A 16,532-nucleotide genomic window follows, 5' to 3' on the forward strand; every position below is an offset into this window, starting at 1 on the left:
CAGCCTAGCCCAGGCCCTACTCTGAACCCCCCTTTCCGAACGGGGTCACCATCGACTTCAGGGTTGTGCAATCTGCTGGGCGCCTGAAAGCACCGGGGAGCGCGGACTCGCTCTGGAAAACCCTCGAGTCTGTGCCCGCTTGCAAGCTGTGCTCTGGCGCCCCTCGTTCTACGGGGCTCCACCTGACTTCTCCCCGCTGCCTTCCAGCTGGGCTCGCCCACCATCTGGGCTCCCAACTCACCCTGCACTGGAACCAGAGGATCTAGGAGTTCCCCACCTTGGTGCTCCCCTGAACCGGCCCTAACCTCACCGGGCTCCGCCTCCTCAAAACGGGGTAATGTCATTCACCTGGCGGGGCTCCGGGAGCCCGATCTGTGCTCTGGCTGCCTCTGACCCAGCGCCAGTCCCGTCTCACTCCGGGGCCTCACTCCGGTCCCGGATCCGGTTTTCAGCTCTCGCTCCCAATGTTGACCGGCCCTGCCGGCCGGCCGTGCCTGGAACCGTGCTCACCAAGTAGGAGGGTGAAGAAATGAGGCTCCTTACCCTGCCAAGGCACCCTGTGCCGCTCGACAATTTCAAAGCACAAATCCCAGCCTTCAGCACCGTGGAAGATCAACTGCTTACCGATCTTTAAATGTCCCAAATGACGAACGAAAAAAAGAAGACCCAGAATCCCAGAAGTCCCGGTTCTCAGGTCTAACTCCGAAGGCAGAACACATCGTGTCGAGAGGAAGGATGCGTTTAAACAAAGTTACTTCAGAGCTGACCTCCTCCTAGGGTGGCCAGCTAGGTTCACTGTGCTCTGCGCCCTCAGCATGCGATGCTCAGCGTCAGCAAAGGCCCGGCGACACCCATGGACTTGTCCCGAGCACAGCACACGCCCCACCTGCAAGCCATCACCCCCAAGACTCCACCCTGGCGCTCACACATGCTCACCCTTCAGCCGAGTGCCCGGGAAACAGCACGAGGACACGGCTGCCCAGTGACTAGGTCACTACCCTCCCTGAGTCTCCCTCACCCCAGGCAGGCGCCGGGCGAGGGGCACCCCACTGCCGTAAGAGCTGCCGCTAACCTGGATGGTGAGCCGGGTCTTGCCAGGTGCGTCAGCCAGGGCTCGTTGGCAGCTGTTGTCGGAAGCTCTAACCGTGAAAGGGGGCAGGGACAGTTAGAGAGCTGACAGCAGGTGAACCCTTGGGGCACAAAGCCAAATCACCTTGGCGGGGGGAGACTGCCAGACTGGAAAGGTGAGAACAGCACTTCCTCCAGGCGGTGCCCCCTTCCTTCCAGGCCCAGCCCCTCCCCAAATCCCGCTTCCACAGTCCCCCCACCCCTCCCTGGTCCCCTGCCTCAGAATTCCTGGTTCTACCTTCATGATTCCTGGAACCACCCCACACACAACACACACACACACACACACACACACACACACACACACACACACACACACACGGGCTGCCTCACCCTAACTCCAGGCCTGGGCCCCTCAGCTCCAGCCCCAAACGTCTGCATACAAATGTCTCCATGGAGCTAAGCCAGCACGGCCTAATTGAGCATTCAAGAGCCCACCAGCTCTAAAATTGGGTAATTCTATTTATTTACTGAGTAGAAAGGGAAAATGTTGTATCTTACATGGTTTAAACAAGTTGCTTTCACATCACTGAGATCAAACGAGAGAATAATTTATCTTCAGAGGACACGCTTGACGGCAAAGCACCTTGAGTGTTCGATTCTCTCAAGGAACGGCTCCTTACGTGCAGTTTGGACGGGGGGGGGGGGCGGTGGGGGGGGGGTGGGGGGGGGGGGACAAGCCCGTTCCCGTGTACACAACATGCACGTGCAGGGCCGAGAAGCGGGTGAGCGAGGAGGCCACACTCCCCGGGGCTCGGGAATCACGGCCGGGCCCTGTGGAGGCTGACTATAATCCCCGCAAGCACCCCGAGGAGGAGAGGTCCGCCTAGAAACCCGAGCAGGCTGTCTCTCTATTCTGAGCCCGAGGGTCACACGCTCGCGAACAGTGGCGCCAGGGTCCGCCCAGACAGGACTCGACCGTCTTCACGCTGAAGCAGAAGCATTAAGTGTGTGGCGCTCAGAGCAAAGGGACACTTCTCTCCCGTAAGCAGCTCCCGGGAGGCTGAGAGCTGGGGCGAGAGAGCAGTTCCAGAGGCAGGCGCCTGGGCCCAAACCCCGGCTCCGCCACCGACTACTTCCGGGAAGCCGGGCATCCGCCAACCACCCGAGCCTCGCTTTCTCCACCTGCAAAGTGGAGATGACCATCTCAGAAGGCAGTCGTAAGAACCGAGAACACCCACAAAGCCAGAGCAGGGGCCTGGCACAGAGCACGTGTGCATTAGATGCTAGCCGTCATCACTGTTTTTCATTTCTAAACTTCTCGTTGTCGGTTAACGTTACTTTTAACACGTTCTGCTAAAAGTACACGGACCATAAGCACACAGCTTATGCGCACACAGCTGGGTGACTTAGCAGCGAGTACACACCCACGCGTGGGACACGGGGGCAGGGGGACAAAAGTCCCTGCTCGCCCAGAGCCACCTCTAACACAGCCCTGGTGAGCCCACTCGGGGTGGGGGGAGGGGAGCCTCTTCCGCATCCTCACAGCGTTTGCTCTGGACCATTTAAAAGGCCCTCGTGTCTGTTTTATTCATGCCGTGTCCCCAAGGCCTAGCACGGGGCCTGGCACATGGCAGCGCTCTACAATTGTTCACCGAAAGACTGATTTCTGCCCACTATTGTGGTTATTTGCACACATATTTTAATTCTGAATATTTCACGCAAGCTTATGAGCAGAGCAGGTCTTACCACCCAGCATCAAACCCCTTCCTTTCTCTGACTTACTCATGCATCCAGTCGACGATCATTCAGCGTGTCAGGCACCGTGCTAAGTCCCCGGCACCCAGGCGTGAGAATTGGAGGATGGAGAATCGAGTCCTCGCCCCCAGGTTATCAGAGCCCAGAGGGAGACGCACACGGTGAGACTACAACACTGGATGGGCCTGCGGGAAGGCCGCCTGAGCCCCGCCAGAAGGGGTCGGGGAAGGCTGCCTCGAGAAGGAGCTGGAAGGAAACGGAGATCAGGCTGGAGGAAAGACCACGAGCAAGGCAGGCAGCGCCCTGTGGACAGGAGCCTGGGGGCGCTCCGTTTAGCTGGAGCCCAGGGCAGTGCCGCTCAGGAAGGACCAGGTGGTTCAGCAGCTGCCAGCACGGGCTTAGGTCTTAGTTATGCTAACGAGTGTGGCTCCAGTGTGGAGGGGATGCACAAAACAGAAGCTTCCCACCCCCAGGGCAAGGAATCGCACAGGTTTGCTTTTCTGGACAAGCCGCCCTGGCTTCAGGCTAGAGAACAGACTGAACACGGCAGAGGGGAGGCCAGGGCCCTGACCCTCCATCGTGACGCAGCAGGTACTAGTTTGCCTGAAAGAATGAATGAATTAGAAACTTTAGGGAAATGACGGCCTGCCACCAGCCTGCCGGCAGCTAGGCCTGAGCACGGCGGGATTACGACAAAGGCGATGCACCCACGGACAGGCCGTCACGCGGAGGAGAACTCCGTCCAGGCCTGCGTACGTCAGGGCGGTGGCCGGAGAGCGAGTGGAATAGGTCACTGCCACAGAGCACCAAGGTTGTTGTCTCCACGTGCCTCGTGCCTCCGCTCACCGTCCGCCTGCTGCCCTGTGACTGCCCGACGTGGCAAACGTTGGCTCCGGGGCCTCAAGACCGTGGACTCAGCCCAGGGTCTGGACCACGGCGGCCGCCATCAGGCTCTGCGGAAGCCACGGACACAGGACACTGGCATCTTCTGAGTATGTTGCCTACGAAACTCGTCTAGAGGGACGGGAGAAGCGCACCCCGTTCCACGCGGACAACTTTCCAGGCCAAACGGCGCCGCGTGTGGAGACGCCCGCAAGTGATACCCCGTCTCCACAGTCCGAGAGGAGGCTGCAGGGGGAGGTTTCTGTGAAGGAGGCACCTGCCGACTCTTCGGGGGCCAAGGTTCCCAGAACATGTTACAGCAAGACACTTCTGTCCTCTTCACCCCCCAAATACTCTTCTCCTCCGAGGCTCTTGGCGCCCACAGAGCGCGCGGTACGGGTCAGCCCCAGCCTGGCTTCTCCGGGGAGATGTGAGCTCTAAGCGCACATATGGCCGGCGGCTGAGCAGAACCCCTGCCTCGGGGATGAGGCGGATTCAGAGCCCAGTTTCTGAAGTCAGCAGTAGGCCCTCCCAGCCCGGCCACCAAGGGGTCCTCGGAGACCCGGGCAGCAGCAGGCCTGCAGGTGACAAACCCGCCATTTTGTGTGCGGAGCCCCCGAAGACAGAGGAGGCCGGGCTCTCCCAGGAAGCACTGGTGACACTTGAAAAGCCCCACAACTCGCAGCCGAGGCTCTCAGTGCACCGGCCCCAGAGCCAAAGAGAAGACCCGGGAGCAGGGCCTAGAAGCGGCGGACACGGTGGGAGGGCCCTCGGGCTTCTGGAGCGAGCCAGAGCCAGAGCCAGAAGACGTGCCAGAGGTAACCGAGCCCCCCTACCCCTGCCGGGAAGCCTGTGGGGAGGGGACGTGCCAGGCTCCAACTTGCCGAAGAAGCCGCCCGCTGCTTGCTGAACAGCCCCCCGCCCCCGGCCCCAACCTACCCAATCCCACGTGACTTCCCGCCTCCAAAGAGTTCACGGTCTTCAGCCCTCTGCAAGGCCCTGCTCATTCCGGCCTCCAGACTTTGCTCCAACCCAGAAGCCTGCCCCATCTCCCTGCTCCCGACTCAAAGCCCAGCCCCACCCACCCCACACACCTTCCCTGGTGATTGCAGCCAGCAGGCTCTCCTCCTCCGAACGCGACGCCCAGAGGCAGACTGCGGCTTGGTCCCACGGCCCTCAGACCCCATGGAGACCAGCATCCGTTCTCCACCCAGAGCCTTCCCCGCGGGGCCCCTCTTCTCTAAATGGCTCACTCTGTGTTGGGTGATACACAAAATGTCCCCTCCAAATACCCACAAGCACTTCCATTTGATACTAGTTCCCGTGGGTGATCTGTCCTCCCACAGATCAGGACCTGTTCGCTCATCTAGCAAACATGTGAGTGCGGAGTGAGTACCAATCCCGCTCGTCCTCCAAAGCACCTTTCCTGCCCCCCCCCAGGGGGAGCCCCACTTTCCGCCGCTCTCCAGCCAGTCTTCCGGCAGCCCACGCAGTGATCTGTCTAGTGTCGGTCTCTTCCCACGGGAGCTTGCCTCCAAAGGTCACAGCCAAAGGCTCCCGGAGGGCGGGGTCATGTCCCTCCTGTGCAGGCACATGGCCAGCATGCAGAAAAGGTTTCTGGAATGACCCACTCCAGTGAGTACCTTTCAGCGGAAAGGAGCAAGACTGAGCATGAGGACTTCTCCACCTCGAGACCACCAGGCTGTGTTGAGATTCGTACAGGTCTGTGGCCACATCAGCGAGAAGACACCTTTCGTGGGCAAGAGCGACCTTGCTGGCAGCTTGGAGAGATGCGCAGCTGGCCGCAAGCACCGACGCCACTCAGAGCCCGACGGGGCGGGTTCACCCTGAGTGACCGCTCCTCCCTGCAGCAAAAACCCATCCCGGAGGAGGAGGAGGTGGGCAGCATGGAGTTATACAAGCTGAAAAGTGATTTCAGAGACAGCATCACAAGGTGAGCCGACCCTGCCTAGAAAATAAATCGTTGGCCTTAGCATTCCTCGGGCAAAAGATGTTCTTGGCCGTGGACGTTATCGCAGCTAAGAATTTAACAGGGAGCCTGAGAGCTCCAATCAGCGACAGGACCTGTTAAAGCCACTCGATTTAATATATGCTGACACTATATACTGGCAACTTTAAGCTTTTTTTTTAAAGTAGCAGCTGAAGGCTTCTGCAGTAGCCCTATATGTAGATCCCTGATGTCTCCAGAGCAGTTTCAGCCACCGACTGGGAACTCAAACGATGCCGCCAAACGCACCTTGCGGGAACAGGTGATGTGCTGTGTGCGTGCTGACCCCCAGCTCCCACATCGGAGGGACAGAGCTCCCCGCCAGCACTTGTCCTGAAGCCCCCTTTCCACACGCTCATTCCTGGAACCCTCACGACAATACTGGGATATAGGTACCATTTTTACCCCCATCTTACGGATTGGGCAACTGAGGCAAAGAAAAATTAGTAACTTGCCCCAAGCGCCCCACCCTCCACCCCTATGCAGTTAGTGACGAACCAGGAGTCGAGCCTAGGCCGCACCTCTGAACCGGTCCCGGTGCCTCTCCTGGCCTATGGCTCACAAGGCCCAGCCCGCTGTGTGTGCCGACCTCTCTCGGCACCGTCATCCAGCTCAAGGCAGGTGCTGATTAGTACCAGACGGTAATGTCACCACAGTTACAAAACAAAAAGTCTCCCCACAGCTAAAGGATTCTGTCTAGTTTGGGTTCAGGGTCGAAACTAATGAGGACCTGCGTCTCCACCAGACACACCCGGTCTCACTGGAGCTCACGGGAGGGCTCCGCACAGCCATCGCTGGCTGGCCGTGAGCTGGCAAGGCCAGTCTCCCTCCTGGGGGCGAGTGAGACCCGTCTGCCCGTGAACCTGAACCTGCACGGGGGGCAGTCCTGAATTCCAGCGCTGTCCCGGAGGCACCTCCAGACCGTATTCTGTAACTGCCTGTTCCAACACAGCTTCACGTAGTCCACCACGGACACCCCACAACCCCCACGGCGTGAGGACGTTCCTAACAACGCCAGGAAGCCACTGCTGTGGCGGCCGGACTCAACCGTGACTCTGTCGTCACCCTGTCACTCTTAGGGCCTTCTGAGGAATGTTTCCTGAGGCAGGTGTACCTCTCTGGCTACTGAAATTTGGGCTCTGGCCTGGATACCCACCAGGGAGGCTGAGGGGTAAGGACTCGGACCGTCCCATTTCCCAATGGAGTCTCACATGACCTAGCACGTAGTAGCTGCTCATGAAACACAGACTTTTCATAAGATGAAGTATTCAGCTAAAAGTCAATAATGACCTTTTGGCCAACACATAGGAAAGAAAAGTGTTAAAAGAACTCTGAGTTCCTTGCTCACGTTTTTTAACACTGGGCACCTGTGATCACTGTCTCTACTAGACAATAATATCAGATGGTGTTTGTTCTCAGACAAAACGATACACCTACTCAATCTCCGTTTATAAAACTAATTCGTCCAAGTCCCCAGCAAACCCTAGCGCTTCCTCCTTGTATCTCACGCCACTCGAGCCTCTGTTGCCTGGAAAGCACCCACATGGGTGCTGACGTCTGTATTCTCACTTCATCCTGCAGCTTCCCCGAAGGCCAGTATCCTCTATTTTTTTAAGTTTATTTATAATTTTGAGAGAGAGAGAGAGAGAGAGAGAGAGAGAGAGAGAGCGCGCACACAGAGGTGACTGTGTGCCCGCCAGTGGGGAAGGGGCAGAAAGAGAGGGAGAACGAGAATCCCAAGCAGGCTCCACATTGTCTGACATGGGGCTCGAACCCACACACTGTGAGATCATGACCTGAGCCAAAATCAAGAGCTGGACACCTGACTGACTGAGCCACCCAGGCGCCCCTTACCCCCCCTTTAGAGATGAAGATTCTGAGGCTCTTATCAGTCAAGCCACTTGCCCGAAATCACAGCCAGCGATGGCACAGTCGGGAACAGAACCCAGATCTTTCTAACTGCAAAGCCTGTGCTCTCTCCACTAAGCCCACTGCTGCCTGGAAAGTTCCAGGGGTTTTGCCCCAAGAACAAAAATGGACTTTCCTTTAAGCAGCAGGCAGAAAAAAGTAAATGGGCTCAGGAAGAGTGACTTCCAGAGAAAACAAAACTCCCTCCCCACCCCCCCCACCACCTCCACAAAATTTCTAATCGGGGAAGGAGTTCCTCATGGGCCTAGACTCACGGGAAGATGCTCTGACAGCTCAAGGGCGGTTTGCTCGGCCCCCTGGACAGCCTGCACTGTCCCAGCATGGTGTCACATCACCGCCGTCCATTTTTCCACACACGACTCAGAAGCCACGCGGCCTCTCGGGCCAAGCCCCACAACGAGCATACACAGAGCCAAGTCACAACACGGCTAAGCACGAAAACGAAGATCCGAGAACGGACAGGCGCTAAGACCCTGACAAACGCTGCTTTATCAGTCCTTCCTGGCAAGGTCAGCTCACCACCTGCACTGACAGCCAAGCCACCCCTGCCGCCACCTGGATCTGACCCCGAAGACAGGGCCTATCTGGGGTATGCTCATCTCCTCCCCAGTTCCGGCCAGGAGAAGCCGGGCCCGTCAGGCACCATCGGCCTGCTCTCCGCACACGTGAGGAAGCAAGCGTGGGCATTACCTCCCAGAAGCTATCGCTGGACACTTCCACTCCAACGGAGTCGTCGTAAGCGACAGACATCTCTTCGGACAGTGAGGGAGCAGCGGCCAATGCTTAACGCAGAGGTCAACTTCAGATGCTCAAAATCCGTAGACAAACCTGTCAAAGAAAAAGCACATCATTGTGGTTTTTAAATTCTTTTTTTTTTAATTTTTTTTTTTAACATTTATTTATTTTTGAGACAGAGAGAGAGAGAGAGCATGAACAGGGGAGGGTCAGAGAAAGAGGGAGACACAGAATCTGAAACAGGCTCCAGGCTCTGAGCTGTCAGCACAGAGCCCAACGCGGGGCTTGAATCCACGGACCGCGAGATCATGACCTGAGCCGAAGTCGGACGCTTAACCGACTGAGCCACCCAGGCGCCCCTTAAATTCTTAAGGTAAGAAGCAAGTCACGGCCATCACACGACTTCCATATCCATTACTGCCTTAGTACAGAGCAGTCTCAAACGTTCCCTTTAGGTGAGAGAAAATCAATAAACACACACATATGCATGTGTTATATGCCCGTGCGCGTGTGTATTTCGTATTAACAAGTGAACCTTCTCAACACCTTACTGAAGAGCTCAAAGAGCTTTCTGGAGAACGGTTCGTGTTCTTAGACCAACAGATTGATAACCTAACTAAACAAGCTTCCTCGTCGCTTGGAGAAGGAGAGCACGTGTGCAGAGAACAGCGAAAGCAGGCAGAATTCCTGCATCTCTGGACTCGCCCTGCCCCAGCCTGTGCCACCCACCGGGCAGGACTAGGCCCTGCAGTCAGACACGAGAGGAAGTCATCCGACTTGGACACCTGACTCCACCCCCAGGCTCCCCCATGTTTCACTGTGTTGGGCAGTGTGTCCCCAGCCACTGTGTTGGGCAATGTCACCTCAGCCACTGAGGCCCCAGATCAGACCAGTTTATTCTGATACCATCAGTGTGAAGGTCAGCTAGAGTAAAGACAAACAGGCGAAAGTGACCACTTCTGGGTCATGAGGCGGTGTTCTAAACCCAGGCAAGGGTAAAGGCGTGATTAACCCCCTGCTAGAGGGAGGTGCCACGATGCTCACGAGCACAGACCACAGCGATGCATGACCCGTCCACCGCCACATGAGACTCGCTGGCTTCTTGGTGAAAAGTTGACTCTCCCCTCCTTCCCATCACCCTGTGTCCAGATCACACAGCCAGAGTTCTGGAACTTCCCCTCACGACCAGAGTCAGGAGTCCAAAGCTTCAGCTTCGCTCGGGGAGGGACCAGGCAGGATGGGGTGGATGCAGGGTGACCCACACTGCTAAGCCTCCAAGGTACAAGACTTTGTTCTGGACCCTTTTCCATATGCTACCGCATTTAATTCTTACAACCCCCGAAGCAACAATCCAGAAGCGTGGTAAGGAACAGGAACACGGGCTCTAGAGTCAGGCTACCTGGGCTCTAATCCCAGACCTGTTACTCACTAGCTGGGCAGTAGTTGGCAAGTTACCCAACCTCTCTGTGCCTCAACAGCCTTATCTGATTATGGGACGTACATCACAGAATTACAGTGAGGGTGAAATGAGGCCAGACACACAGAGGCAAACAGTACTGTGGTCCGTAGTGAGCGCTATGGACACAGTAAATTACAATGTAACGTCATTAGATAGTAATAATTACCACTATCGTTACTTTTGTCTCCACTTTATAGTTGAGAGAACTGATGCTCAGGGAGGGGAGGTTAAGTAACTTGCCTACGGTCACCCAAGTCATGAATGGCGGAGACAAACATTTGACAAGTTTGCTACGGTAATGTTCTCTCCATCGCACCAAGATGTTTTCCAAGAACGATCTGAAGTTTGAATAAATCTGGTGTCCTATAACCTAAGATCTAGTGGCTATTAAAAAGGCTTCATGAGGGGCGCCAGGGTGGCTCAGTCGGTTAAGCATCCGACTTCGGCTCAGGTCATGATCTCGTGGTCCGTGAGTTCGAGCCCCGCGTCGGGCTCTGTGCTGACACCTCGGAGCCTGGAGCCTGTTTCGGATTCTGTGTCTCCCTCTCTCTCTGCCCCTCCCCCGTTCATGCTGTCTCTCCTTGTCTCAAAAATAAACATTAAATATATATATATATATATATTAAAAAAAAAAGGCTTCATGTGATGGATGTCACAGCTTCTGAAGATGAACACAGCACTTGTACAGCCAATAAATTCAAAGAGCGGATGATGGTACTTCAAAGCCAAGTGCGCCAAGTTCACGCACGCTACAGCCAGGCGGTTGCCCGGGCGCCACGTGCACACACTTCCTGACAGCGTGCCGGCTGGACCTCGCTCCAACATCACAGGGCAGCGTGTCATTTTAACTCCAGGGTATCAGAAAGGCCGACCGTCTTCTCTGGCTGGGCCCTGGTGCCACGTCCCACAGCACCCCCCATCTATGCAATCGTGTGCTCTTGGCCCGGGCCCTCCTGGGAGCACGCCGGCCCATGTTTGCAGTGGCAGAAAGTCTTCTACCCAGGCCAGCCGTCTCTGCTCCAGGCTCCTCAGGAAATATCTGGGCTTTGGGCTCAGGCAAGTCTCAAAGTGGTCCGATCCGGCCGCTGGCTAGGCTGCCTGGCCAGCTCCGGGAACAGCTGCAGGGAGGAGCTGCAGGGATCTGGACTGAGAAGCAACTCGATACCTGAAGAGCTCAGCCGGAGGGACTCAGACTCGGCTGGGGTTCAGCCATGGTGTAGACGTAAACGGACGGTCGGTTCTGCCTGAGATTTATTAAGAGCCTATTAAGTGCTGGGAGCCAAGAAGAGGTTGCCACTGGGCTCACAGCACAAAAAGACACACTTACTTGACTTCTAGGGGCCAGAACCTGAATCGCCAAGTAACAAAACCAGGCAACACTGGATGGAGTTGCAAGGGCTTCAGAGAGGAGGCCTGCTCTGAGCTGACCAGCAGGAACAAGGCGAGTCCAGCTTTCCTCGCCCGAGCCCCACACTGGCAACGTGGTGATGCTCCCTCACTCCAGGGTCCTGAGCCCACCCTGGCACTGCACTAGCCCACTGCGACAGTCCCCAGGTGACAGCGGTCCCGGCGCCAAGCTGACCCCTGGCCTCAAGGACAGAGCTTTCGACATTTCACGATGAAGTATGATGTCTACTATGCGATATTTTAAAATATCATTTTTTAGGTTAGAAAGTTCCTTTCCACTGTAATTCTTCTAAGAGCTGTGATCACAAATGGATGTTTACGTTAAGACTGGCTTTCTTTTTCCTTAAATGTTTGGCAGAATTTGTCAGTGAAGTCTCCTGGGCCTGAAGTTTTCTTTAAGCACTTCTCATCATACATTCTAGTTAAAAGGCAGAAGACTATTTATGTATTTTCTATTTCTTTGTGTGATTTTGTAAAGTTGTGGTTTTATAGGGAATCCAGGCGACTTTTTTTCAAATTTATTGGCATAAAATTGCTCATATTATTCCTCCTATGATCACTTTAAAGACTGAGGGAACTGTAGTAGCGTCCCTCTTTTCATTGTTGGCATTAGGTTTTTGTGCCTTTTCTCTTGATCAGTCTCATCAGAGATTTATCAGTTTTCATTTTTATTTTTCAAAGACTCAGCTTTTAGCTTGCTTTCTTTCAGCTGTCTACTGAGTATCTGTCTTCCTTTTCCTTGATCTCTTCCCTTTATTAATTTCCTTCCTTCTACCATTTTTGGCTTCAGGTTGTTCTTTTTCGGACTCTGGATATGGAAGTGCAGCTTATAAGCTTTCTTTCCTCTTTTCTCACATATGCATTTAAAACTATGTATTTCTCTCCAAGTATAATTTTAGCTATTCCACAACCTCATTTATTTTTTGTAATAGTCCCATGAGGCAGGTATCTTTATTCCCTTTTCACAGATGAGAAACTGAAGGTCAAGTAAACTGTTTAAGGTGATAAATGGTGATAAATGGTGAGATTATGACTCAAGGCGAGGTTCTGTGGCTCTAAAATGCCAAGTTCTTCCTTTTACAGTTTGTTACATATAATTAGCTGTTTGTGGGTATTATACTATGAAAATACCAAGAAAGTAGGAGTGCTTTCCTCCATGGGGTGTAAGAAAAGCTGCAAAGGGACTGGCAGGCAGATGGGCTCTGCTCCTGTGGGCTAGAGAAGGGCTTCCTATCTATAAGTGGAGAAGGTGGTCAAAATGGCTCAAGGGAGACCAGGGAATCTCATTTCCCGGGAAATCCGTGACGGGTGATTTTACAAAACAGATTTTGCAAAAGCAGAATCAGCTCCCAGCCTTCAGGGCTCACATAAGAAATGTTCTCCTGACCAACAGAGAGATTCGTTTTTTTACCACCAGAATGTGACCGGCGCCACGACTCAACAAGGCACAACGATCAGCCACTCCTCCTGGCCCAAATGACCTCCTGAGTCACACCAGCCATACCCAGGCCCAGAGATGGTCTGGAAGGGACTGGAAGAAAGGCGCCCAGAAAGTATCACGTGGCCCCGTGACGCCAGGGTCATGTGTCAATTTAAAATTGGAAAGAGGGGAAGACCTGCCATTATCGGCTATTCTTGGTGAGCCTCATTCATTCATTCATTCGTTCGTTCATTCAACAAAGATCTAAGTTTCAAGAACTGAGCTTATTAGTGCCGGGAACGCAAACGGCCCATGAGCTAGACCTTGGTTTCTTTTAAATGAAACTGAAAACAACTAAACTGGACTAGAACAATGGGAAAATGAGGGAAGATCCAAATGTTAAATCTGTCAAATGCAAGCAGAAGAAATATTCTTTGCCTTTACAGAGCTGTAAATAAAGTGAAATTGGTAATGAATGCTTGATGGCAATCAAAATAAAGTCTCATAATGTCTGTCCTACAAATTTACACGAGACAAGAAAAAGCGATAATACCCGACGTTAAGGGGTCTCAGTGTACCAATCGGCTTGGGTATCCTTTTTTATTTTTATTTGTTTAGCTGCATTTGCAGCTTCGGAAAACAAAAAGAACGCACGTTTCCGCAGAGAACTCAGAGGAGAGTCCGGCAGAGAAAGGAAAGGCAGGAAGAAGGGTCAGCCACCGCCGCAGCGCCCACACACAGCACAGGGCCTGCTCCTCCCAGTGTGTTTCCCAGCATCACTTCGTTGTGGGGGTGGACGCGTGTGTGAGCGCCTAGAGCTGCAGACAAGCAACCCTAAGGTAAGAGGAGAGGCCCCAGGACACAGCCCGTGCTCTAAGGAACATGAGATTCCTGAACAAAAACCCCTAATGTCCAGCCCGACACCGGTGCTCCCTTCCAGGGTGGACGCTCACCCGAGCACGCGCCCTCCTGAGCGGGAACCAGCTGCAGACCAGGCCACGCCCAGGGAAACCAAGGCCACCAGAAGGAACCGGAAGAACTGGCTAATGCTACCACACAGGTGTTCAATAACTATCTAAGGACTGAATGATACCCCCAAAGTAGGCTCTCTCGGCCGAGGTTGGCCACGCTTGTGTCAAATCAAAAGGCGAGGACTCAACCCGGCCCCTGTGACTCCACGCGGCCCGACCGCAGCAGGACACCGGTCGTCCAGCCAGAGTCGTCCCCAGCTCTGGAGACCCCGTGTGGATGGGAGGCCGCTCCCTCAGAAAGGGCGCCTGAGTCTCAGGGCTGTCGCGATAGCCTGATCGAGGCTATCGAGGCTACTCTGATACTGACACCCGAAGCATCCCCAGTGGTCCTCGGCCTGTCAGGGAATATCGCTCAGATTTTTTGTTCACACGCAAGCGTCCCTAGCCGTAAAAATGAATCTGGTTTTAGCACACCTGGGCTGAAGAAACATGGAAGTCGGGGCAACTGAGGCCTCTGAGGACAACGAGAGAACCGCAAGCCCGTTCCTCCAAAAGGAGATGGGTCAGGCGAATTTCCTGGTTCCGCCTCCTTCCTTCTTTCAGGGTCCTGAGCCAACCTAAGCCACGACTAAGCTTGAGGATGTGCTACAGAACACACTGACCTCTGAGGCCAAAGGGTACCGAATACCTCCCGAAGTAGGTTTACTGATGCCAAAAGCATATAGTGTGTATTTATTTATTAATTGGGTGCTTCTCAAGGGGAAGGGGAAGGTCCCGGGGAGGCAGCGGGTATCTCAGCTCCGACTCTGTGGACTCAAGTCGTCGTCCCCTGTGAGAGCCCCATCTGTCCTCTAAGGCGGGGACACCACTGGCGCCCTGACCTCCCGAGGTATGAGGAGGCTCAGGGGAGGTAACAGACGCGGGAGAACTCTGGAAAAGCGCAAGGCGACAAAGGAGTCAGTGCCGCTCTTTCCGAGGACGGGACGGAAGCGAGCGTGTCTTCGGTATATGCCACCCTGTCCGGCACCCAGCAGGGACTGATCACTTCTTCCTGAAGCAAATGAACCGTGATACTCCGCCGTAAGCTCGGAACAAACGCTGCACGCGCCCCCCCGCCCGGTCTACCCCCTGGGGTACGCTATGTGCCGAAGTCACCACAACAGGCTTTCACGGTCCAGCCCAGTGACAGGAAAATGCCAACTGAATGTCAAACAACGGATTCCGAAACGAACCTCTGGGACGAGGTAGCGTATGCTCAGTTATTCTTGACTCCTTCCCATCACAATGGGAAAGACGAAGAGAAGACAATATGTTCCCCGTGTATTTCCTCGAACCGTCTTTCTTTCCCCCAAATCACAACAAAGCAGCTGGTTCAAAAGAGGCACACACACGTCTCCCTCCCTCCCCACAAGGGCCCACGGAGCAGGCACGAAGACACGCGTAACACCCGTAACCCCGCAACGTCACAGCAGCAGGCTAGAGGGCGCGCTAGAAACTAGCAGACAGGTCTGGGCCAGAAGAAAACCAGCCCAAACGCCAGGGTGGGAATGAGCCTTCCCAGGGTAGGAGTGCCAAGCCCAGGGCCGAGAAATGCCAAGGGAGGGGGGCCCTGAGGGGCAATCACAGGAATTTTTAAAACTGCATTTGTGACCAGCAAGCCTAGACTCCCTTCAGGGAGGCCTGCCTGGGAACCCAGAACAAGTTCCTACACATCCTGTTCTTTTTTCATAAACATGAACTGATAACCAAGGGAAGGACCAATGGCAGAAGAGCCACGAAATAAACAATGATGAAATAAAAACCCAAACCATGAAAAGACCAAGATCAACAGGACAACTTTCATTTGGAGCTGATCTCTAGGGAAAACACAGATACTTCAGGGAACGAGACAGAAACCCGAAGGAACTCTGATAAGACTTCTCCAAGAAAGTCAAGGCTTGCTGTAAACAGGAACAGGCTGCTATGAAAAAGGAGCAATCAAGAAATAAGATTTGTTTTCTTGATTTTTAGGAACCTTATTACCAAAATTAACATTTTGATGGATAGTCTGTATAACAGAATGACGAGACTATGGCTGAAGCTAGTTGACTTCGTGGATGATAAGACCACAGGCATTTCCTATTACATAAAACAGGAGAGAGAGAGACGTGAGCAGGAGGCTGGTTAAGGGACAGGAGGTCCTACAGGCTGGGAGGGGCCAGGAGTCCCAGCACGTTGCTCACTTACCCCTCACGTCTAGCACCCCCAGTGTTGCACGTCAAAGGTGCTCAGCAAAGACCTGAGTACGAGAGGAACAGGTTTACAGCCTTCCCCTCCTCTCTTTCCAAGGCCCCTGGGAGGAAGGTGGCTCTGCGGCAGTGACCTGTGGGTCGTCAGTGCAGTCCAAGGCAGGATCCCCTTGGAGACCCTAAGATTCCAGCTGCTCAAGAGGCAGGGACAGTGTGCTTCTGTCTGAGACCTTGTCTGTCCCCCAAAGGTATATCAGCAGCGAGCTCACGACTCAAAAGCAAGGAAGTCCTTGTAAAAGGTTTTACAGTGTAAAAATGTACAAGGGTAAAGTGTAAAGGTGTACAGATCATCACCCCCTCTCCTCCCCACCCTCCTGAAATGCATATCCGTGGCCCTCCTCACGTCTCCTGGGCGCACAGTAGGCCCTCGATAGGCCCTCAATAGATATTAACTGAGTGCACGTGCTAAGAAGCACTTGACGAAGATCTGGGAATCTGGAACCCAGGAACGACTGAGGCAGGGGGAATGCTTCCAGATCTCTGGCTTCCAGGGACTTCTGCCACTGACGTATGTAAACACTGGTGAGTCAGAGCCACTCCTAAGACGGTAGGCGGTCTCAGAGGTTAATGGAGGTGGCCGAGGGTGCCCTTGGCCCAGGCTGGGAAC

The 16,532-nt window shown here is 54.3% G+C and overlaps 1 protein-coding gene across 3 annotated transcripts in view; it reads right to left on the minus strand.

Moving 5' to 3' along the window:
- PACSIN2 (protein kinase C and casein kinase substrate in neurons 2) overlaps positions 1–16,532 on the minus strand; it is a 133,704-nt gene that overhangs the window by 31,075 nt on the left and 86,097 nt on the right. For all 3 annotated transcript variants that reach the window (XM_042993444.1, XM_042993446.1, XM_042993445.1), the window contains exon 2: positions 8,336–8,473. In XM_042993444.1, coding sequence (XP_042849378.1) covers positions 8,336–8,395 — 60 coding nt within the window. In that variant the 5' untranslated portion in view covers positions 8,396–8,473. The remainder of the gene's footprint in view (positions 1–8,335; positions 8,474–16,532) is intronic.

This window comes from Panthera tigris, chromosome B4, assembly GCF_018350195.1.
Source record: "Panthera tigris isolate Pti1 chromosome B4, P.tigris_Pti1_mat1.1, whole genome shotgun sequence".
Lineage (NCBI taxonomy): Eukaryota > Metazoa > Chordata > Mammalia > Carnivora > Felidae > Panthera > Panthera tigris.